The 24,535-nt window shown below is 42.7% G+C and overlaps 2 protein-coding genes across 2 annotated transcripts; one reads left to right on the top strand and one right to left on the bottom strand.

The window, feature by feature from the left end:
* The first annotated feature begins 650 nt into the window (after positions 1-650).
* Positions 651-11,563, top strand: GPA33 (glycoprotein A33). Its single transcript, XM_027722102.2, has 7 exons — positions 651-951; positions 5,211-5,362; positions 6,243-6,453; positions 6,995-7,153; positions 9,356-9,469; positions 9,873-9,996; positions 10,426-11,563. The coding sequence occupies exons 1-7, from the start codon at positions 903-905 to the stop codon at positions 10,505-10,507; spliced, it is 891 nt and encodes a 296-aa protein (XP_027577903.1). The 5' UTR covers positions 651-902; the 3' UTR covers positions 10,508-11,563.
* Positions 11,564-15,910: 4,347 nt separating this feature from the next.
* Positions 15,911-24,483, bottom strand: MAEL (maelstrom spermatogenic transposon silencer). The gene is given in 9 exon segments (XM_039386492.1): positions 15,911-18,948; positions 18,951-19,001; positions 19,810-19,888; positions 20,098-20,227; positions 20,802-20,864; positions 22,075-22,216; positions 22,562-22,616; positions 23,380-23,507; positions 24,393-24,483. Coding segments are annotated over 9 exon segments (750 nt in total). The 5' UTR covers positions 24,469-24,483; the 3' UTR covers positions 15,911-18,922.
* Between the last annotated feature and the right edge of the window lie 52 nt (positions 24,484-24,535).

Consider the following 24,535-nt stretch of genomic DNA (forward strand, 5'->3'; position numbering starts at 1 on the left):
CATGTCAGAAGTTTGCCCGAGCTGCCATCAGTCCTCTTTGTATTCTTCAGTCAATCACAGGAGCGGTTATTTGTGCCTTCCCAATGCCCATCCAGAGCACGGGAGCAGTGCCTGGGTTTGCCCTCCTGGGCACACAGCCAGCACCTGTGAGCCATAGTTTATCTGACTGCCCTTTTCTGCTGAAAGGGAGGAGCACCTTTGGTACCTACAGCTGTTGTGCAAGCCACACACTGGGCAGCTGAACAGCAGGCTTAAGAGAGTAAGAAGAACCTGGCTGAGATGTATCTCACTTTTATTTAGATAACCCATTAGTGATCAAATTCTCATAAATTGCATATTCTTACGGGCATTTGGAGTAAGTGGAGTTTGGCACCTCAGTTCCTTAAAGCCTGGATGTGGGCTGCTACCTGCATGCTGAAACACTTCAGTACCTTTTTAACTCTATGCCTAGGCTCCCTTAATAAATATTTGAGATGAATGAGGCTGACCCTCCCCTAGTCACCTGTCGCCACAGGCATGACTTCAGCTGTGCTGTACACTCCACTCCCAGTCTCACCGCACCCTTCGGTTTGTCCCTTCGCTTGCTTTACGTACCTGTGTGTTAGGAGAAACTGGGAAAGGCAGTTTAATTGTGGAGGAAAGTTCACAGCCAGGGAAGGAGTTCACAAGTCTCCTCTCTGCCCCTGGGCAGGGAGCAGCAAGCGATGTCAAAGCCTACTGGTGATCCGGCTTGTCATTCTGGCCCGGAGGGGAGTGGCAGACCTGGGAAGAAGCACTTAAAAAGAGACTGAGGAAGTGAACCTGTGATGCCACTGCAAGGCAGCCATTCAGCTAAAGCCAATTACTTATCCAGCCACCTAGAGATTACAAGGAAGAGCACCCTGAGGTGAAACAAAGGAGAGATGAGGGGGACGGCAATGAGAAGACTTGGGCTGTTCGTTTTCAGTGCAAGTAAGTACTAATTTGGTTACGTCCTCAAGGGCTGGGTAGAAGAAAACAGCACTACAAAGTCTGAGCACTCCAGTGTACTCTGTGAGTTGCTTTTTTGTTTAGTAAAGGTTCCTTTGTGTTTATGATCAGACAAGTGTGTGCACTGTCTCTGTGCCGAATGTCCAGACACACGGGCATATCCTAAAGCTGCAAGACAGTGGGGAAAAATGCTATTCTTCATGAGGCTGGAAAATATCTTTTAAAAGCAGTTTTACTGGTTTCCATTAAATACAGTGTTTATCTCTGAAGAAGGAACTTCCTCATCTGGGAGTGGAAAGATCATAGAATGGCCTGGGCTGGAAGGAACCTTAATCTTGTTCCAACCCCCCTGCCACGGGTAGGGACACCTTTCACCAGATCAGGCTGCTCAGAGCTCCATTCAACCCGGCCTTGAGTCCTTGGGTTCTATTCTTCTATACATAAATCTGCATGCACTGAACATCTCTGTAGCCTAAATACTGCACTGATACAACTTGTGATCCCTATGTATTACTCACACCAAGGGGATACACAGTGATTCCTACTAAAGCACGTAAATCAGCCGGCTCATCCTGGGCCTTCATCACAGTCTTGCCCTTTCTCACCTCTGCCTTGCAGAGCAATTCCAGTTCTCAGTTCCACCGCTTTTTATCCTGTCTCATCTTCTCCTATCAATGTTCCTGTACCTTCTTCCAGGCTCCAGACCAAGTTACACTCATGGAAATTGCTTGGGTTTTTTTAACCAAAAACCCTGAAAACCTCACTTCGATAAGACCCACGAGAAGGAAATTCAGAAAGTTTAATGTAACTAGAAAAAGTGGATGTGCTCTATATGCAACAGAGGTCATGATTTCATGACCATTATGGAAACTGTGTAACACCATTGCTATTCACTCTCCTTTTTCATTATTCTCACCTTTCATTCGATCTAAATTATGGATGGGGAACTTTTCAGAGCAGAAATATGTATGTTGGATGAAGCTCTTCTTGCCGGTTTGGGCAGAACTCAAATGGCAATGATTTAGTGTTAAAACACTGGCTTGTGAAAAAATTCTGGAGAAGGTACAGCAGATTCCTGCACTGCACCTGAGTGGAGAAACTGCACAGCACATGGCAGTGCTGCATCAGGATTCTGGTGCTTGGCTGACTTCTGCAGTACAGCTTTTCACTGCAGTTGTGTGAGTAACTGGTACTGTGAACTCCTTGGTGCAGGAAAAGACACAAATGGCCATTGTGAATCAAACAAAATATTTACTTTTACTGCAAATTTCACATTTAAGAGGTTTTCTCTCTCCTGCTTTGGAATTAAATTTTAGCTAAATTCTGAGGTAAATTAATTAAAAAGCAGAACATTTCCTTGTAAAAATGATGTAAAACACTTCCTCTTTTCCTACTTTTCTCACTAGTCAAATCTACCATAAGAAATCAGCACTAATAATTTTGCTTGATCAGAATCTCATTTTTTTCAGCAAACAAAATATTTCTCTAATTGTTTCTAGCTGTATTAATTTCCCTTCGATCTATTAACACTTAAGAAGGAATGTGAAAGCAGACACGTCATTTTTTTTCTTTGTACAAGTACAAATCTTAAGTTCAGTAAAGGGAGATAAAACCTTTCTCAATTTCTTGAAATGTTATAAATATACTAATTGACAACACCAAAACAAGTAATTCTAAGGGCTAAATCTAGGTGACACTGTCTCTGTTTGTCCTCTCTCCTTCTATGGAGTTCTTTCCAAACTGGCCTCCCCTCCCTCCAGCCATACTTGGAATAGATTCTGTTTTCCCTCAGAAAAAGAGCTCCAACCCTTGAAAAATGAACCACAATTTCTACACGTGCTGACTATGAAGTGAAATGTGGTGAGAAAGGGAAAGGAGGAAATCAGCATGAGTGAACAGCATCCCAGAATGAAACTGTGCAGCTTCCCTGAGAGAGGGAAGCTCTGGGATCCAGAAGGATGTGGGTGACAAACAGATGAGCATCAGAAGAAGTGGGGCAGTGGGGTGACAGCACCAGATGAAAAAGCAGTCTCGGTTGTTACGGGCTGTGTCTCTTCCACGTGGTGTTTGGTTCAGCTGTTCCCCAACTCTGCACCAACCAAGACATGTCCAGAAAAAACAGAAAGATCTTATTTACTGTGGGATTTGAGTCATCCAATTGGAAGAAGAAAAAGAAGCCCAAGGGTTGGGCAGTTTCTTCTCCGCCTCAGGGCTCAGTTAACCTGTCAGTGAACCCCAGCCTGGCAGAACCAGTTTGAGTGACAAAAGGATCCGGAAATGGGTTTTGCTCCATCTTCTAGTACAGACAATGGTGCTTTTCACCTAAATGCAGGAAAGCACCTCTATCCAGTTGCAACAAGCAAAGAGAAAGCTTAGGTGTCTCTCATACCAAGGGGATATGAGAACAACAGTCAGAAAGAGCCCCGGGGCTACGCAAACATGGGCCTTGCCCTGGGTGCTCCAAAGCAGGGAAAAGACCTGGGAGTGGCTGCAATAAAAGCATTCGAGAAATACTTTGCCCTGCTGGTTTCCTTCTCAGAGCTGTCAGCAGCTGTAAATGAAATAACCTCCATGAGAACAGAAACCGCCACCGCCATGTCACAGAGGAAGAGGTTAAAACACGGGCCTAACTAATGAACTGTGCGAGACCACAGAACTACTCGTTGGGTGGCAGGGGATGCAGAAAGATGAGAACTTTGGCTAAAAGCACACTCCTGTGCCAGTGTAATTACCTGAATTGCCACCTGCAGGTTCTTAGCTCAGTGGCAACAAAACCTTTTGGGTCCCTAGACTGTTATTTTCTATCATTCGCTCCTAGTCAAGGATCTGGTCGTGCTCAACTCACCAAAGGCTTTCTCTCTCTCACTGACCTGATGCAAGGAGCCGTGGGCTTTTCCTGTCTAAAACAGCAGGTATTCACAGCCAGCTGGCAACTCAAGGTGCAACCCAGACATTCCTTGCTTTCTCTCTTGCATGTTACACTTCCTTATAGATCTAATTTGGCCAAAGTATGGCAGAATGAGGACTCAGAAGTTTGCCAGATGGCAACTTTTCAGACAGCTCCTCTCCAGGGAACTCTGACTCAACTTCCAGGAGCAAACCTTCCCCACTACACGCAGCGGGCCCCTTGTAGGGGTGAGCATACATCTGTGCCCTCCTTAACCCTCCTTCTTGCAGCACCATGCCCCTCTTTGCTGTGGAAGTGCCTCTGAGCAGCACTGCCTTTCCTGCCATTTACATTCTTTCTGAATGATTCGGTTTGGTGCCATTAAAAAAAAACAAACCCAAACCACAAACAAACCCAAACACAGAACCCACACAAACTGTTAGGAGAAAGCAGGTGTTTTTAACCACGGATCCCCACAGGCATGAAGGTCATCTGTGGCAGGGCAGAGGTAAATGTCCATCTCAATTCTGAGAACAACTAAGACCTGCCCACTAGGTAACGCTCAGACGTGATGAATTTACAGCAAGTCAGATGGAATACAGTGTACAAGAAACACCTGCCCTGTGCCCTGCATGCTTCACCAGGGCACAGAGGGATTTCTGTTTTATTCAACTCCCAACTATTACAGTGCTCCAGAGGCAGGAGCTTGAGTTCTTGGGGAAAGGTGACTACTGCCTTACTCATTTTTAAAAACTAATAGCTAGTCTTCTCTCATTTCTTTCAATCACTCTTTGCTTTTCTAAGTTTTTTGTTTTCAGGGCATTGCATGAACAGGTTTTGATTCCCTAGCACAAAATGTCGCTTTTCTATGGACTTGGATTAAGGCAAGTTATTTAACAATTTTCCTGATCCCTGAAATTTGACAATATCAGTTTGTTAGTTTAGCCTGAATCTTTAAGACTGCTGATGCACTTGCAGTACCTGTTTATCTGTCTCCCTCTGTATATTCTGAACTGTCAAAGGATGTCAGTCACACTGAAAGAGGGCTCAGGGAAAAAAAACAACAAAACATCTTTCTAAACTCTGTGGTGAAATATGTCTAGGCAAAGAACCTTCTTCTTCTCTTCCTCTTCTCTTCTCCCTCAAAACACACAACGGAGAGCAGAGTTTAGCTCTCGGCCATCCTGAGCAGCAGCTCCCTATAGTCAATCACCCACCTCCTGCTCAGCGGGGAATGTCGTGGATGACAGCAGGAATGTGGGGTCACTGTGGCACTTGAGAAAGCCAAAGAGACCAAAGGTGGAACCCAAGATGCTGTTACTCTTTCTGAGTGCGGAATTCATTCTCTTCCCAGTTCTGGCGTCTGCTCGTGCCCTCACTGTGGAAGCACCTGCCAAGCAGATACAGGTGGCGCGGGGAAGGAACGCGACTCTCCGCTGTAATTTCAAAACTGAGACTTCTGTTCACAGCGGAGACCTTGTTGTCTGGAAGAAAATCACCAGTCCGGTAAATCATAAAGCAAGAACGTGGCAGGGCATCCAAGGGGGGGGGTGGCAGGGGAGATGGAAGCAGGACTGTGGGTGGGAATGTGTGTTGGAAGAAAAATGTAGTTTCTCCAAGGCTTTTTTTAATCTCAGAACTGAGCGAACAGAAACGCTGGTCGAGATGCAATTTATCCTGAACCTCCTGCACGACACTAGGCAAGCCCCCACCCTTCTTCTTCCTTTCTCCTGGTCTCACAACTGGTTATTGAGGATACATCACTGTATGTTAAATGCTCAGATACCTTCTAAAAAGATATGTATACTTTTAAGTATGTGTGTTATACGTGTATATTTATATATATGAATATCTTTGATAAAATATAAAAAGTTCCAAGTTGATGGTAATAGTACATGGAGAGATTCTTGAGGGCTCCTACATTCATATGGAGTATCTGAAGGTAAGAAGACTTTTAAAGTTCTCCTTGACTTCTTGGGAATTAGTGAGAAGAGAAGCAGCCTTTGGAGATCTCCTTGCGAGAACTGCCAAGGGTTTCTTCTCTGAAGATCCTTCCTGGAAGAATTTGTGTAACCATGGGGGAACTTGACTGACATGTGGATCTCGGACAAGTCTCATGTTGTCCTGCCATGGTGAGGAAAGGTGAATAAGTCCCAGCAAAAGAAATCAGTGGTCTCTGATTTCACATAGGGTGGGAAGAAGGGAAGTCTGGAAAGAAACACAGATCCTTTTGAATTTCTATGTTTTTCCTGGCATTTTGTCAAACTGGCGCAGTTCAAGGCCCTCTTTCCCGAGCTGCTCCCAAGAGTGGGCTAATTCATCGGGTTACATTGTAGACTCACACAGAAGGAACTGAGACTGATCCTCTTCCCTCCCTCTCTACCAGATTGACGCTGTCACGAGGTATTTCGACGGGCTCGTACAGTACGGCGAGGGCTACGAGAACCGTGTCCAGTTCAGTGGTGACGTGGACAGTGGGGACATCAGCATCACCATCAGCGAGGTGACCATGGAGGACAACGGGACGTACGTGTGCAGCGTCCGCCTGAGGAACGACCCGCCCCGGCAGAGCGCGGTCCTGTCCCTCTACGTCCTCGGTGAGCAGGGGGATGGAGGCAAAGCCACTCCCATGAGATAAAACTGCCCTTCCTCTAATATCTATGTTGTTTTAAACAACATAGATTTTCTAACGGGGGGGGGGAGGGGGGGAAAGGAAGTTGTCATCCACAATTCCATCTCTGGTCTTTTCCTGCTACTGTGGAAGTGGGTCGGAAGGCTTAAGAGCATGCAACTCCCTCAGATACCTGACTCTAGAAAACAGTCTTTAGAGTTGTATAGTTTGCTTTCCTAGTAATCTATACCTCATTCTAGAGCATTCCTCATACCACCTGTGGCTTGTCATACTCCAGTTATCAAAGGATAACACCTAACACCATTAGACACACCCCAAAAAGCATCTTACAATTCCTTCTTGGCTTTCCAGTGCCAAGAAGGGAGAAACAAAATAGGTACAAATTCACTGGAGTTCCTTTGAGAAGAAGGTGGTAGATGCAAGACCAGCCTCTGTTTAGCAAGAGATGGGCTGAAACAAGAAACTACGTCTAATTAATAAAACTACTTCCTTTTTTCTTCCTTCAGTTGCACCATCCAAGCCCGACTGCAGGATTCTGGGGACACCAGAGTATGGACAGACAATCAATCTAACCTGCGTGTCTCAGGAGGGCTCCCCAAAGCCCAAATATACCTGGAAAAGCTTCAACGTACAAAATGAGCCCCGTGCACTAGAAAAGACAGAGGGTAAGGGAAATTCAAAGATATCAAGTCCCTGAGCTCTTTGCAGATGAGGGCTGGACAGATTTTGAAATGCAAATGCTCTTCAGGCTTCTTCTAGATCCTTCCCCGATTAGGATTTTGAAAAGTTGTCCTTTTGATACAAGACATGCTCATGAGTAACTGAGCAGGGGGAAAAGCCCTGTAATCTGAAGTAAGCATGGTCAGTAAGTTTTTAACTTCAGCTCCCACCTGCTGAGGAAGCTGTCTCTCCCTGGAAGCAGCCAGAAATAATTACTTCTCAGCTGCTGGGTGTAAGGGGGGCATTACACGAAGAACAGCATCGACTTTTCTAACTGATTTGTCTTTACATCCCAGTTTGCTTGGCAGTGACCATATCACTTTCTAGGGTGAAGGAAACAAAAGCTGGCTCTGGAAGCTACTTTAATTCCAGAGAGGACTCCTCACCTAGAGGAAGGTGGTGTGAGAAAGTTACATCATTACTGCTTTGAGCATAAATAAAAGAGGCTCCTGGTTCTTCAGGACTGACGCACAGGCCCAAGTATTTTATTTGCTTTCAATTTAACTCAGAATCTGTAAAGAAAAGGGAATTGAATTTCCAAGGTAGGACCTTTGGTAGAACTATTTGTAGAGAAAGGAGGGTTTAATACTCTTTTAAGTGTAGCAGTGACAGAGGACTCATATTTATTCCATTAAACTTTTGTTTTTTCCTGGCCTGTCCAGCTTCAGAAAGACTATCTGAGCTCACCCTTCCCAGTTTAACTTACTGGAGGGGGTAAACTAAATATGATGAGACTCCACAGGATATTCAACACTCACTCAAGCTGGTTCTTGCACAAAACTCGCAAAGGATGAAACATCACCGGGGACACGAGCCTTATTCACCTCCCTGGCCACTGAGTGGTGCCAGCGCATCACACACAGCCCTGAGCACACGGGACTTGCTGTAGCAGCAGCTGCTGCTTCTGCTGCCATCCTGCTCTCCCCTGGGTCTCTTCTGATCCGTTTCCTCCTCACTGCTGTTGTCACCACAGCACCCGTGTCCCAGCAGTGAGCCGACTGTCCCCTTGTGCCCCAAGCTGGTTGGACTGTCGCTACAAGCAATTTTTTTCTGTGTTAAGCGAGTCCTACTGCTGCAAAGTGTGCAGAACCCTGTCAGGAGACACTCCAAAATTGATAGTATCTGACCCGCATTTTTCCCGGTTTGACTCCCTTTCGAGTTAACAGGAGGATTTACATTCCAATTATATTCTGCAACTTTGAGAGATACAAACATCGCACCAAAAAAAAAAAAATTATATAAATAAGCACAGGCAGTATGTAGAGACTAAAAGAAAATAAAAATAAAAAAGATCAAGCATGCAGTCCATCATTTCTCAGTTTGCATGCTATTCTACTATCTGGCACTAGGCGCCAGCAGAGACTAAACAGAAAGAAGTGAAATCACGGGGAAAATAGAACAGGAAAGTCCCTGGTAAGTATTCAGTCTTTTGCTTTTAGAGCAAGGATTTGGACCTTGATCCTAAGAAAAGGCACGGACTACACATACAAACATCAGCTGGAGATGTAACGAACAAAAGCTGACTGCCTGACTGCCTAAGCTTCAGCCTACGGCACTGAGCTCTGTTAGGCTGGACACAAAACACCAGTATCATAACAGTCATGTCACTTCATTTCTTCTCCTTCGTTTATTTTCACAGCCTGTGTGGCCTCTCCCAGACTAGAAAACTTTTCCCCCTACTGCTAAATAATTCAGGTCTGAAATCCTAAGAGCTGGAGAACTAAAGAGGTTTTTGCTGTTTTACAAGTTAATTCATCAGAGGGCCAGTTCTGAAAGCCAGATGGTGGTTTGGGCATCTTATATTTCTCAGCAAAATCCAATGCAAAAAAAAAAAAAAAAAAAAAAAAGCTTTCACTAAGCACACACACTTCTCTACCCTCCACCTACAATTTTCTTTCTAAAAGGAATGTTCAAATACCACAGATTCCCTGTAATCTAAACAGCACACTTCCGTTTGTCCTCCCACAAATCACACTAAAACCCAGCGATGAGCACGGCAGCTCCAGAGCCAGCCAGAGCAATCCATCAGCTTTAAGCACCTCTCATCACTCCAACCACCCCGGGCTGGAATTGAAGGGCTGCTGTCCCCACTTTCTTCCCTGCTTTAATTCTCTTCTCTTTTGGACTGGATTTGTGTTTCGCAACAGGGGAACTAATAACTCTGAAGAACGTCTCAGCGGATACCTCTGGCTTCTACATCTGCACTTCAACAAACATTGTGGGGACGGAGTTTTGCAACATGACGGTCAGCGTTGTGCCACGTAAGAGATGGGGCTGCTCACTGGAGGAGCAGGACCAGAGAAAGTACCCCAGCTAAGAGGCAAAGGGTTAAGGGAGGGGAATGACAAGTTTGTTATCTGGCTTCTGCATACCTTTGAGAGACCCTCTCCACTGGTCTGGTGCCAGTAGAGCACTCACTAACTCACAGAATTAGTACAGCAGTTGCTCAGGCTCAGGGGCTCCTCCCTGTCACTAATTGCTCCTGCAGACTTATTGACTACCCAGTACAGAATTAACTCCAGCTACTGTAGTCAAACAAATGTGGCTTCCACTCAGTCTGGATGTGGTAGTGAGGTCTGACACCTGCTGGTGGGGTTTGAAGCCCAGTGATTGTGCTGATCATCATCCACCCTGCCGAGGGCTAATGCTTTCCTTCCCCTGCAGCATCCATGAACATCGCTCTGTACGCCGGGATCATCGGCGGAGTCATCGCTGCAATCGTAGTGATCGGGATCTTGGCCTACTGCTGCTGCTGCCGGGAGAGCAAGGACACTGACTATGAGATGACGTAAGTGCCTCTGCCTGCAGGAGTGAATGGAACAGATGAAGGGCTCTCACTTCCCCTCCAGCATCAACATATGGAGTAGAAAGCACAGGAGGAAAAAGGAATCAAGGGAAGTGTGTGCTGCTTTCCCCTTTTGGTTTCCAGCCTAGCGGCTCCCGTCTCTTCTCATGGAGTATGTCCAGTAGTGCCAGACACATTTGCGGTCTCTGGGGTAGAATCAAAACCTTGGAAGTGAATTAGCATACATGCTGTGAAAGAACAAAAAGGAGCTCACACACCTCTTGCATCACCAGCAAGGCTTAATTTATGGAGTTCTGTTTGGTACAGTTCCAATAAGCTTAGAGCAGTGTAAAGCCACTCTAACACAAAATCTCTTCAATAAAGTTTCTAGTTGGTTTTAATTAACATCTCTACTCCTGAACAATGTTTTAGGGTGCAAGAAGAGAGGAATGAACCCTCCAAGGACATGCCAACGAGTCAGCAGAGCGCAGAGGAGGATGATGCAAATGCATGAAGAAAGAAGCAGGAGGCCAATGCCATCTTCAGGATTTGCTGAGGCACAGACATCACTGTAGAAAAGAAATCAGTCCCTCTTTCTTACTGCAAGAAATGAATAATAAAATGAAAGCTAATGGCTCTGCCTTCAAGTTCTGGGAGAGAACATCCTTGTTTCCCTGCAAAGAAGTGCTTTATGTACAATGAGTGCTGATACATAACCTCACAGCAGAAAAATGCGTGTGGAGCACTGTTTCACCCAGTCATCCAAAAATAACCAGTCTTTTTAGACTCCCCCACTTTCTGAAAAAAGAAACCAGTCGGGTCTATTTGGAGAACAGAGTTGCTGCTGTATCCCCAGCTCTGGAGATGGCTTCAAGGTCACCAACTGCAATTCATCGAGGAAGGGAGGTCTTGTTTACGGTGCCGTGCAAATGTCACAGCTTACAGCATTGTCCAGTACAGCAGCTTTCTCTATGGACGTCAAAGCAAGCTGATTTTTAAGGACATTTTATTAAATGTGTTCTTTGTATATATTATACATGCACACATAAATAAAGGTATGGGAAAAAATTTTTAGATGATCAATGGAAGTCTCCTGTCTGGGACAACGATGCACACTAATCCATGGGTAAGAAGTTAGATGGACTTGTAATTGGCAGCTAATAAGATCCAGAAATAGGCTAATAGCCTAGATACTGTCAGACTCCTGAATTTCTGAGTTCAGAGAGTTCCTAAATACTAATTTTCATTATGTCATTCTTTCCTCCTGATTGTTGCACGGGCAAGTCGGAAATCGTCCCCTGCTCCTGCTTCTGAAAAAATGACAGTGTGAGAGCATGTACACAGCAGGTACATCTTTAACTAAGAAAAAAATGGAGGGGGAGGGAGGGAAGAAGGAAAAATACCTTTTTATTCAAAACTGTAACAATTTAATCAGAAGAGCTTTATGCGCAAGATGTGTCCAAACACGGAGAGAACTCCTACCACTGATATCTTTGGAAGAGAGTGGACTGTCTGTCCAAAAGACTGTCAGCAGGGTATTAAAATTAATTAACAGCTGGTTCAGGGTTGGTTGGTGGTTTTTTGTTTGTTTTTGTTGTATTTTTTTTTTAAAAAGACATGTTCAATAAATTACTTACAGTAAAATATTTATCCTTTCAAAACTCACTTTTGCATCTTCAGCTTCAGGAGTTTCAGAAACTTAGTGCAATGCCTCCCACATACCCTTTACTCTCAAATAGCTACTGTAATGAAAATCTAAAATTTAACTTCAAAGAAGAACCAGCAATCCTCCTACACATGACCAGAATTTTCTAGATTTCGAACTATGAAAATCACCCTACCAGAACTGTTATTCTGGCTTGCTTTCTGGCTGCCTTTGTTTTACTTTGTTTTACACAGTACTTTAAAATACAATTACTCATTTGTAGTAATGAGTAGCAAAGACCAACAACAGGAGCTTTTTACAAAGCACATGCAAACCCAAATCTCTCTGGCAATGAACAACCTGAAATGCAGCTCAGCAAGACATTCTGAGGACCTTTTCCCACGAGGCATGACAAAACATTGCAAAAACGGATGACTAAAAAAGAAGGTTGCAAACAGAAGCTGAAGGCAGATAAAAAAAATGAAGTGCATGGCTCAGAAACAGAGCTGGTATGTATTTTATTCTCTTTTGTAGCAAGCAAGTATAGCGTGAATTATCTAATTAGCACTGTAACACGGTTTTAGTGAGAAACAAAAAGCTATTTCTTTTATAAATGTTACAGGCGTTAGTCAGCACACCCTGCTCCCTCCACCAGAACCCTGTGGCTGAAGAGGGTTTCTGCTGAGGGACAATAGTAGGGATTCTCAAAGATCTTAGCTGGAAAGGCCAGCAAAAGGACTTGACAATTATCAGCAGCATTTATAGCTAGAAGCTGGCTCTGGCCACTAAATAACACTGTGCTACCTGTTCCATACTCGTCACTTTTAGGACATTTGAGGCTTAATTGCTGCCTGTCAGCTGAAGCCCTCAAGGAACACTCACACACTGGTCATTTCAGGCATAGAGAAAAATGCAGCTTAGCAAACCTGCACTAAGTTATCTGAAGAAACCAGCCATGAAATACAGAAGAGACTAAACAATGACCCCCATAAGAACAAGCAGGGGAAAAGCGAGAGAGAGTCCAACTTGACAACCTTTACAACAGAACTACTTGAAGTTCTGCAACACTAAGCTCAGTTCTACACTGAGAAATAAACTAAGTGACAGCACATGAAGACATGGCTGAGATAATCCAGTGCTGCTTATAATTTTTCCTTTTTTGATAAGAGTAATATCTTGGAAGTAGTGCATTTATCAGAATGCTTTATGTGTTTTCCCTCAACCAATTTGTTAAACTCAGTCAGACAGAAACACATGTATTCAAATTTCTATCTCACTCCAAGGTTTTTCTGCAACTGAATTAGTTACTTGTCTGTCTTTGAAGCAGGAATAACTCCAGGAGTTACCTGTAGTATATCCACAACCTTAAACAAAATTAAACCAGCAATAACGTATTTGGAGGGAACATGAAGAAAGCTAGTGATACTTAACTAATTCCAGAGAGTTCATGTGTGTATACCCAACTTCAATACTCACTTCCCTCAAAAGGCAGGAATTAAGGAGAAAACGTATGATCAGGCAGAAAAGTAAATTCCTACTTTATCCTTTCACACAGCCTATAGCAAATTACTGTTTAGTTATGTTCAACTTTCATTATTCACAAACCTATCATGGAAAGCAACCAGGCTGGTCAAGCATGATTTAACCTTGGCAAATCCACCTACTCTTTCCAGACCCCCTCTTCTCCTTCGTGTACCCAAAAAGGTGTTCCAAGAGGACTCACTCCATGATTTTTCTAAGAAGTCCAGTGGAGCTGAGCAGCCTATGCTTTCCTAGACTACCCTTTTGACAGATGGGTGCAGTATTTGCCTCCCATTGCTGTGGACCTTCTGTGCTTTCTGTGACCTTTCAAAGGTGAGAGAACAGCCTTGAAAAGGTATCAGGCAGCTTTCTCAGCATCCTTGGATGCAGTCCCTCTGGCTCCAGGACTTGGATGGGTCTAGAACTCCCAACTGATCCCTGACTCACTCTTCATCCACTGCTGCTGTTCTCCTGGAACTCTGAGTATAGAGTTAGCAGACCTTATCAGAAAAGACTGAGACAGAGAAGGTACTGAGCACCTCAGCCTTCTCTGTGTTGCTCCAGTCACGTTACTAAATCGCTCACATCATTCAACACCAGGACTTTTCCCTGTCCAGTCCTTTCCTGCTAACACAGTCACAAAAGCTTTTCTTGTTGACCTTGATCCCTTGCAAGCATCAATTCCAGGTAAGCATGGGCTTTCCAAACACCATCCCTACAGACGTGGTCAGTGTTTGTGGATTCTTCCTTTGCAGCCCACTCCTGTTTCTAACTCCCTCACACTGCACTAGGACTGGCCATGAGAGCTCTGTGAAGACAAGACAGTTCCCCAGATCAATCCACCTGCATTCCTGGACTGCTCTTGTGTTTGGAAAACACTGTTCTTAACAAAATGCCAACCTTAATGAATTCTTCTATTATACAGAGCTTCCCTAAGGGATTCTACCCCCTCCCCATTTCCCACATAACCCCAGAGCTCTGCTCTCACTGCCTTCCTCACTCTTCTCAGCATCCTGAGTACTTCCAGCATTACAGAGGAGCTGTTGATCCCACAGCCCATTCCAAGATTCGGTACAGTGCACAATTCAGACAAGAGTTAATTATCTCGCCATTCTTGTTGCTAGAGTAACAACACTCCTTTTCTATTTATTTTGTATCATCTGTTCCAGGAGAGACAGTCTTCTAGCTGATGAAGTTCACAGTACAATGATCAAACCATCAAGATTAATACTGGATGTGTTGGAACTGGTACTAAATTTATTACAGCCCAATATAAGGGAACACAAGAGAATTTGTAACTTCTCTCTCCTGCATTTCACCTGTTCACTAGGGATTGAGAGGAATTATTTGATAAATGGCAATTAAAGAAGTTTGTGGGAGCTTCTAACACAGAACCAAGGAAAAGTAAGGGAGCAGAGATAACACAAGGTTAGACTAATAGAAGTGTTTGCCAATCTCTTCATTTTACTAAATCACTGGAACAAAAATTATTGGCTGGCCATTCCAGGGTGACAGTGAGGGATGATAATCCAGCAGAAGTCATCAAGAGGACAGAGACTAGATAATAAACTTGTTTTTCTCCTGCTCCACTGCAGTACATTTACTCTGCCAAATGGAAAGATGCTGTTAAAGCCTTTGCAGTCAGCTGCATGATGAGTATCTACCTCTATCTATCAACCAGAAACTAAACCCAGTTTCACAGATATACTTGAGTCACTTCACTTCTGGGCAAAGTCTGGAATTCTTGCTAGCAGAAAGTTGAACTTAAAAGTGCTATTCCTAACAGGTCCAAAACTGCAGGCTCTCTGTGATAATTATGCAGATTTTCCTAAAGATATCAGGAACAGAAAACTACAACTATTTTGCAAGGAAATTGAGACAGGCCTTCCTGGAATACAGGTTTTCATTCACTTACTCAGAGGAATAGGACCTTCAGCACACACCACCACCTGACTGTGACTGCTCAGAGTGTCTGAAATGGAAGCAAGTTTTCCAGCTGGGTATGACTCAGCCCGGCCCTCACTCCTGGGGACCTGTCACAGAACGCTCCCCGTGGGATGAGCATCCACTGTGCCATTTCATCAGGGCTCACAGCACTGCTTCCTCCAGTCTGACATGCACCCAAACAGCAAAGCCCAATGCCTAATATTTGAGAGACCATTTGGGATCCTAAGAGGGAGGAAAACAGCAAAAAGCAGCATCACAACCCTCAGCAGAGCAGTCTTCAGAGGCCTCGTTCAGAGACCCGCTTGAGAGAATCCTGTGGCACAGAGTCCTGAAGAGAAAAGGGGTCCAGGTGAGCCTATTGATTTTTCAATTACCACCTCCCACAAGATAAACAGTCAAACAAGCAGAGGTTGACTAAAGGGCTCAGGACAAAACTCACCCATGAAAAGGAAACACACAGGAGATGGCAGCAGGGACAAGCAACTGGGGAGACACACATGCTGTGTGGGTGTGCAGGTGTGGGGATAAGGAAAGCCAAAGCCCACCAAAAGCTCAATCTGGTGAAGCATGTGAAGGGCAAAAAAAAAAAGTATTTCTGTGGATGCATCTGAATGGGAATAGGGAGGAGGTCATGAAGGACAAGGATAAAGCTGCTTCTGCCTTATCTTTACTGGGAAGATCAGCTTTCCACAACAAAATTCAAATTAAAGATGTCAAACCCAGGTATTTCTGTATCCACAGAATATATATATGTAAGAGAATGCTGGAGCAGAGACAGTGGTCAACAGAAACTTCTTCCACAGATCTAGTTTCTGCAGTTTATTGAAAGGAGAGGGTGGACAAGCCAGCAATGCACAAGTGACAGTTAATTCACAGTTTATACACACAGAACCAGTAACTGCTGCTTACTCTGTATTAACATGCTTTATTTTTCAGTATCAGTTACTTACTCTTAAGAGAATGTAAAAGAATGTGATTAAGAAGTCAATATACTGATGCCACACACTAGATCAGCAAAGTTGGCATCACAGCCCATTGCTTTCACAACCCTCAAACAACTGTTTCAGCCAAAGCCTTTAAAGAGTAGCAATGCATAGTTCAACCATTTGTCTACTATTATTATAAGAACAAAAATACCAAGTAACTTTCCAACGTGTACATAAAACCAGGATGGTTTTTACCCATTCCTGTCATGGGAATGAGCACCTACACTAACAGGACAGAAAGTCAGGTCTGACAGAATCTATCAGGTGTCTTGTTTACAAAACCAACTCTTCAGCCAGTTCAATACATGTTGTACCTACACCCCCCACATGCAGAGAGTATCATCACTGTTACTTTTTACCACGTGGAAAGTACATGTTTAAAGCTCTGCCTTTACTTGGTTTTATTTCCCCTTGAGAATCCTGTCATACAAGTGGGGAGAATTTTGTCCTGGTTGTGACCCGCAGTTTGTGCCTTACCAGTCCTATTCCTTGCACTTAAGAGGTGTGCTAAAGTTGTAAGTCACCATCTTTCCCTCATCTTTACTTTCCTTTATTTAATGGAGAGAAGCATTAGCTGACTGTGTTTATTTTTCAAGAATTTATTTTCAGAAATTATTTTTCGGAATCTATTTTTTGAGAAACCAAACAGAGTTTCAAATTGCAAAGCAGCCAGGGAAACAGAGCTCCAAAATGAAAGAATTTTCTATCATCCTTCAGTGGCTGTTAGGGATCTCCCTCAATATATGCAGAACAATAGTATTAAATGGGTTACATCAAGTGAACGTACTCACTCTAATTATACAGATCTTGTGGTTTTCACTACAAAAAAACTCCACTGTAGGTTGTTGGTTATTACAATAAGAGTTACTGCTCCAGTTAACAGCCCACTGCTCCTGCATATAATTAGATCTTCTACAGCTTATGTGCTATTTTAAGTTACAGGTGATAAGGTACAGATATGACATGGAATCCTAACGGTATTTCTCCACTCCTGCTCAGATTCTTTATCTCAGTCTTGACACAGAACACATCAAGCATAACAACAAATGTTCCCAGGTTTGTGCACCTAACTCTGAATGAGTATTTTAATAATACTTTTTGAAGGCTTCTCTTCTATGCAAGGATTGAAACAGGAAGCTTTTATTGCAATGCTGAACTCCGAAAATAATTCAAAGACTACAGTTGTATGTTTTGAACTGTCAACTACGAAACTCAGAACTTCAACAACTCTATACAAACACAGGGAAGCCTTCAGCACTACTGGATAGACACACTCATCCTGGTACAACATTCCCAGGTGCTCCAGGGGTGGATTTCAGTCTTAAGGGTTTATTGTCTCTTATTTGGTGAAAATTAGCAGGTAGGACAGCAGCCTCCAAGGAAGCAAATACAGAATAATACATGGAAATTCAGTGATGGGGCAAACAGTTACCTAAGAAGAATGGAAATGCCTCAGTGATCCTACAATACTGGAAGAAATGCCTCAACTGGCCTTCCAGCAGTTGTAACAGGTTTCCAACTTAAATAGCAATTGGCCTTTTTTGACACACTGATCAGCATGGCTGAGCTTATCCACAAATAAACCTCTTATTTTAGTTGGGTTTTGTGTTTTGTTTGCATTGGTTTTGTTGAGGTTTCTTCCTTTTCAACAGAATGAACCACCTAATCTTGAGTTTCAGTACCTAGAAGGAATGAAATAAGTACCTTCACAGAGGAATGAAATAAGTACCTTCACACAGGTAGTTGCCATGGAAATAGTGTTTCAAAGCTGGACCTCTGTTGGAACAAAACGTAGAAACAACTTAAAAAAAAAAGATCATATTTCTGAGAATCCATTGCTTAAAGACACGTGGACAAGGCTCAGACAACTTTCTGGGAACTGGTCCCAGAACTGTACCTCCATAAAATGGAACAACTAACTTCCCTGAAGAATGTTAATCAGTCTCCCACTTTTGTTATGTGCCCTCAAATAATTATGATTAGTATACACCCAGCCAGGCTAAACTTGCCAAATGTATCAGTTTGAATTTGATACTCTTTTCAAAAAAAATAAAAAAAAAACCCAAAACACTTAGACTTCTCTCCAGTCTGTAACTTTGAGGGACATGCATTTCTTAAAATGAAAACTGATGCAAATTTAAAAAAAAAATTAAAAGTTGTCCTTGTTTGTGATGTACACAATATAGTCTGTGCCTCTAAGAACATTATTAGATAAAATAAATTTGCCAAAGTATTTCTTTCAAGACACTTCATATCAAGTCTGCTTTCTTGCCTTGAAAGACCACTCAAATTCTTCATGGCTAGAACTGATCAATTATAGAAACCTTCAGGACTACTGTACCTTTAAATTCCCCTTCATACCTTCAATGCTTCCCCCTGCATCATTTTTTGGAGAGAGACTATTATACACTGAAATTTTGTCTTCCACATGCAGAAGAGGACAAGGTTATTACAGAAGAAATAAAGCACTTGTTTACAGTCATATTGCCACCAAAGAATTCTTCCAACCCAATTATACTGATTAATCAATCTTGAATTTGCTCTCCACTCATTAAGAAACAGAAACAGTAGGGCATGTATTTTTGAAGATGCAACTGCCAGGTCCCTCCAAAACAAGTCTTTCTGCAGATAACAAACAAGATTTTTATCTTCTTTAAATCCGGTCAATAGTTTTATCATTCTAACAAGAACTTGGACTGTCAAGGGTTGCACAGAAGGTGAAAAACTGCAGTCTCTACTACTGGTTTTCTTAGGGAAACAAAGAAAATCAGTCCTGAATGTAAAAAAGATTTTCAAATACTGAAAGATTTGAATAGATCAGATGAACTTTTCAGAAATGGAGCAACTCCTCTTCCTGTACGACACTTCTTTCACACCAAGGGAAGTCTTCACACCACACGGAGAATCACCTATTAAATTAAATACAGTTTGCAAGTCAAATCAGCCTTTACAGCTTGCATAAACTAATGGAATCATTCTTCATATGCTGTGGAGTTGAAGCTATTCCATAGCTCTAACACAAACAGTTAAGACAGGTTGTGCTCTCTACAAACACCAAGACCGTAAGATCTCCTGATTTTTAAGCAGAACAGTTTCAGAGTTTAATTCAGCAGATCCTTATGAGGAAGAATGTAAGCTGCAAACTCAGAATTCTTATAGTTATTTATCTTGCAAACCTGATCCTGTTCCTCTGAAGGTGAGCCATGAACTGCCCAGATGAACTGAGCTCAAGTGCCTTCCAGTAACGAACTCCTGACTTCAAAAAGACATCTTTAAACGAGCAGTTTTATAAACGGAGTTGTGACAGAGTACTTGCAACAAAGACCGGATGAGTTTGCACATGTACTGATTTAAGAGCAAGGAGAGTATTTCCAAGATGGCCCTGGCCTCAAAGCACCTAGGGATATGAGAACAGACTTCATGTAGCAGAAAAGTAAGGGGGTATACATCAGAGAGCAACATTTGTAAGAAAAGCCACATTTTGAGAGACTTTTTTGACTCTAAGATTGTGTCCAGTAAGAAAAGGGCAGCTCTTTATGTTTGTGTCTTCCAAAATTCAGTGAAATCCATATGCAGGAATTAGCACAGCCCATGCAGAGCTGGGCAAGCTTTATGCCACTGACAAGCAACATTTAAACCCAGAAATTTGAAAAAGCAATAAGTGGATTAAGTTTAAATATCTCTTTTCCCTTAAAAATGTGAAAGTTTCAAACTCACGATTAGAAGGGATAAACTCACGATCCCGACTTGGAGCACCAAAAGGTCTGTCATATCCACAACTCTCAGCTTTCATTTTCTGTATGAAGAAATAAACATTCAAAATGAAATGTGTGTTCTAAAATGCAGTATACACCACTACCCACGAAACCTATGAATTATGGTCAAAAAACCCACCAGTTTATCAGTCTGCCCAATACATATGTCACAAAGGACAGCACCCAGAGAGAAAACAGCTCACTCAAATGAACTAGAAATAAATCAGGGTATCAGCTGAAAGAATCTGACCTGATAACCAGCATCCAGTTTCACAATCGTGGTACTTGTGCTTTGATCACAATGAGAGACTCCCAGAGGCAGGTGAGCTGCTGTTAGTGGGACTCCATACACATTGGCTAAAGATCTACTGATGCAGTAACTTAATCCAGAAAAAGAGAAAACAAGGAAAGTTTGGCTAAGAGGGCTGTATGGAAGCACAGCATTTCAAATTCTTCAACTGGCAAACAAAAGCAAGCTGAGATGCACAGAGCAGATGCACCCTTCCAAGACCACCAGCCTGTTCTACAGCTACACACACAATGAAAACAACTCCTTCCCCACACTACCACATGCAGCACTTAGAACTGTGAAAGGCAACACACAGCAGCACCTGAAGAGTTTTCTGAATGAAAGACTATTCATTATTGTCTCTCTAAGTGCTGCTACAACTACTGACTGAGATCACAAATGGCATTTCCTCGTTTCCCACCTATTTACTTCTCCCTTCTCCACACCAAAAAGGTAACAGGACCTTACGACTCTACATTATACATAAGGCAGTACAAAAGTTTGCAAAGTAGAGACATGCTAGAACATGCTGAGAATTTCTCACCACATACAGTAAACCTCTGAAGAAAAACAGTGAACTCTAATGCAACTGACACTTCTCTACTCTGTAACAGTGACACAATCAAAAGTCACCATCCCGGAGACGACTCCGTAGCAATACTCACGCAATTTTCTTACAGGATGCCAAAGCACAGCAGATTATATCGTTCTCCTCGTGCCACTTGCACCTACATGAAACAAAAGTTCAGGCTCATTTCAGAAGCATTTACGTTGTGAACCAACATGAATAGCTGGTCGGATGGAACAGGAGGAAATATTAAAAATATTATCTTTTTGTCACAGGGACAACGTAGTACCTTGAAAATTTCACAGAGGAGTAGAGTTCAATAGCTGTGCCCTAAGTAGTTTATGCAGAGTTAAAAGCCTGGTTATCAGGCAACCTGCTCTGTGCTGAGGTGGGGGGCAGGGAGAAAAGACAATCCTGAGAGACAAATGGAATTTTAAGGTAACAATTTGAAGTTTCCCATTAATGTGAAACAGTTTCTCATAGCATAAGCATCGTCACCGTCCTCTCCAAATGTGTGGTTTAGAGTAGAATTTTCCCTTCTCCTTAAACTCTTCTTCTAGTGTGAAGATACCCGTGGAAATGCAAAACCACCTGACTACAAAAAGACAAAGTGACACCCATGAACCCAATGGGTCTTGAAATCCATATTCCAAGCAGACTTCCGAGAATGATTTATGTGTTTTTTAAATTCACTAAAATTTAAGGTCAAATTACTGGTTCTTTCTTAAAACAGCAGCAGAGGAAAAGTTAAAGTCTATTTCTAAATTAACTGCATTGTCACCCAATAGGCTCCTGCAATGTTGCAAGCTACACACCACTTTTGGCACCAACACAGAAGAATGTGAAAGCAGGAAAAGCTTTACTTTTGTTGAAGACATAGGGGGGGGAAAAAAGTAAAGATCCTATGGAGTAAACAGGATTCCAGCTGTGTAATAAAACACATTTCTTCTGGGAAAAAAAAAAATAGGATCTAGCTTAATCCTATGCTTGAGAACTTAATTTATATCAGTGGCAAACATACTTTGTCCCTCATCACAGCAGCAGCATGAAGCATTTGATGTATAGCAACAGCCTGGTCCCATCCAATCACACTTCTAAGAGTCTGAATCTTCTCACTTCTGTGATTTCCAGTTAAATGCCACAATGTATTTTATTCCCATTTTTACCCCCCTCCTTTAAATTAGGCCTCAGACTCAGCATTAAAACGCCACCTGTCTTTACTCTTCTTCTGGGAAAGTAATTTTTGTTTCCAGTTGTGCTCATGATGTGACAAGAAGCATTTCTAATTGGAAGGCCTAGCAGCACACAGGCTGTTTGCAGAGCACCAGGACATGCTAACACATATTTACACAAAGAACCACCCAACTTACCTGGTGTTACTGGAGAAATCCCACAGGCAGACATCTAGTTTTCTAGACACCCATGTCTTGGATGGCTCCTTTAGGTATTTCTTCAGGTACAGTTCTACTATCAGGTCTTCTACAGCAAAAAGCTGCAGAGAGCTCTCAATGCCTACAGTGCAGTGAAAATCCAGGCCAGGAGAACAAGAGTCAGTGAACATTCTGCTCAGCTCACTTCTCAGTCAGTCCCTGTTTATTGCCCAGCCTCTTACTGTAGCATCAAAGCTCAAAGTTATTCCATTAGTACTTTTCATAAAACCTGGCTTCCCAGCAATGTGGGCTTTCTCCACTGACAGGGAGAAACTAAGAGGAAGAAGCACTCAAAGTAGGTGACCACCTTCTATGAAAACTCTGAGACACGATTTTCAGACCAATACAGCCGTCCATGACTACATAACCCTTATTTCTGGGGGCAGGGGGGGGAGAAAAGGAAGGGCAAAAATGATGCATTTCCTACCTGCTACGGTAGCCATTCGACCGAGGCACCAGCTAATTCGGAATCTGTCGTTAGACTAGAGGGAAGGAAATTTCTGTCACCTCTAAGGAGCACAGTATGAATTCTGACAATTTGCAGAACTTCTGACTACGCCTGAAAAAGTCACCTCCAAACCAAAACTGTTTGTGTGACTGAATGTACACTCTTCCTGAAAACTATCTTGAAGAGGAGCCAAGTTTCATGCATATCTCCTCAGAGCCCTCTATCTACAGATGGAGCCCAAGATCTTGACCCTCCCAACCTTCCTCAGGACTAAGATAAGCCTTGAATGGAATTGAAATGTAATACACCTGTTACAAAGCTTAAACACCTCAGAATCCTAACATTTTACTTTGCTCCTTGGCAAATGAAGCTTGAGCAAAAATTAAGAGACATGGTATTCTCATGGGCAAGGAGTCACAAAAACAGAAAAACATCCCTTGAAAAAAGCAGGGTTGTATGGCTATTACTGAGCACATTTAATTTAAGTCAATCTTAAAAAGCCCTTAACCTAAGTCAAAACAATGTCAGAGACCAACAAATCCTGTTCACCAGTAGGCTAGAGCCAGAAGCACAGGCTGAAAATAAGAAGACAGAAAATTAGGTCTCTACTTTATAAAAAGATTAGCTTCTAGAGGCCATTTCTTCCTGCGTGGAACTGGGACACTTTGGACATGAGTGTCTTTTCCCACTCATTTGCATACTGATCAGGTTTTAGAGCAAAGTATCTTCTTAGTCATCCAAGAGAAGTGAAAGCAGAAGTTTAGATTTAGAGCCTCTTACTTCGACCTTGGCCATACCCTGCAGAAAAAGCGAGGCTGGACCCCTCTGGCTGGCTGGGCAAACTCAAGGAGTTCCTGCAAGACAACTGCGTAACAAGTACGTGGAAGATGAAATCCAGATATAGGGATCTTATGAGTTTCAGCACCTAATGGAGGAGAGGGAAGGGGGGCAGGAAAAAAAAAACAAACACAAAGGGTTGTCAAAGTCCTGTTTCCTTAAATGATACAGCTCCCTCCTCCTTTCTACCTTTTTCTATACATATATGTATACGCACAAGCACACGCTCCTCCTCTTCTCCACTGGCAGTGTCTGTGATCAGAGCTATCAAAACCTTGCTTCTGTCAGCAGAAGCCTGGCAGGTCTGGGCTGTGAGCAAATACACACACTCCTGCCCCTTTTAAAAGGCCATTATCCAAGTATTTGACATAGGAAAACATAGGCCAAGCTCGTTCCCTCCGTACACAAGGGGAGGAAGTGCCCTAACAGAAACAATTAGGAATCTATAAACATTACTAAAAGTCATAAGGGAAACACGGCAGGCCAAGCCAGACACAACAATGGCATAAACATTTTAACTTTGTTGATATAGATAAAGTTGCAAAATATAACTTAAATATAAACCAGCATCTTTGAGATACCCTGTCATTAATTAGCACTTCATGCTGAAGATACACACAAGGACTATTAAAAGAAGGACACTCTGCTCAGATGGGCTTGGTAGGCCAGAAAAAGTTGTCCCATTTAAGAACAACATATTGCAGTTACTATTGCATTAAAATAGGAAAACAGGATACAAATAATTCTGCCACTGACAAAACCATTTTGAGTGAAGTGCTCTGCCACTTGTAGGTACAAGAAATATATAAAAGGTGACTGTGACAAGCCACTCTGACATCTCTTCTCTTTGAAATTTGACAAGTTCCCAGAAGGAGAAGCTGCAGACTTACAAAACACTTGGCTACAAGTCAGGTAAGCTGAATCTGTAACTGTGCACCTTTGCATATCATTCTTTTTCTCCACTGACACTCACCAGCAGCCTGGCAGTGGTACCGAAAACCACGTGGTGGAGCTTCTGCAGGAGAAAAAGAACAGTCATCATCCAACATCCACAGTGACAGATCCTTAACTCTCAGCTACACACCAATTCTCATACACAGAAGGAAACAGCTTCAT

Source organism: Pipra filicauda, unplaced genomic scaffold, assembly GCF_003945595.2.
Source record: "Pipra filicauda isolate LSUMZ 115617 unplaced genomic scaffold, ASM394559v2 scaffold487_size526621_pilon, whole genome shotgun sequence".
In the NCBI taxonomy this organism is placed as follows: domain Eukaryota; kingdom Metazoa; phylum Chordata; class Aves; order Passeriformes; family Pipridae; genus Pipra; species Pipra filicauda.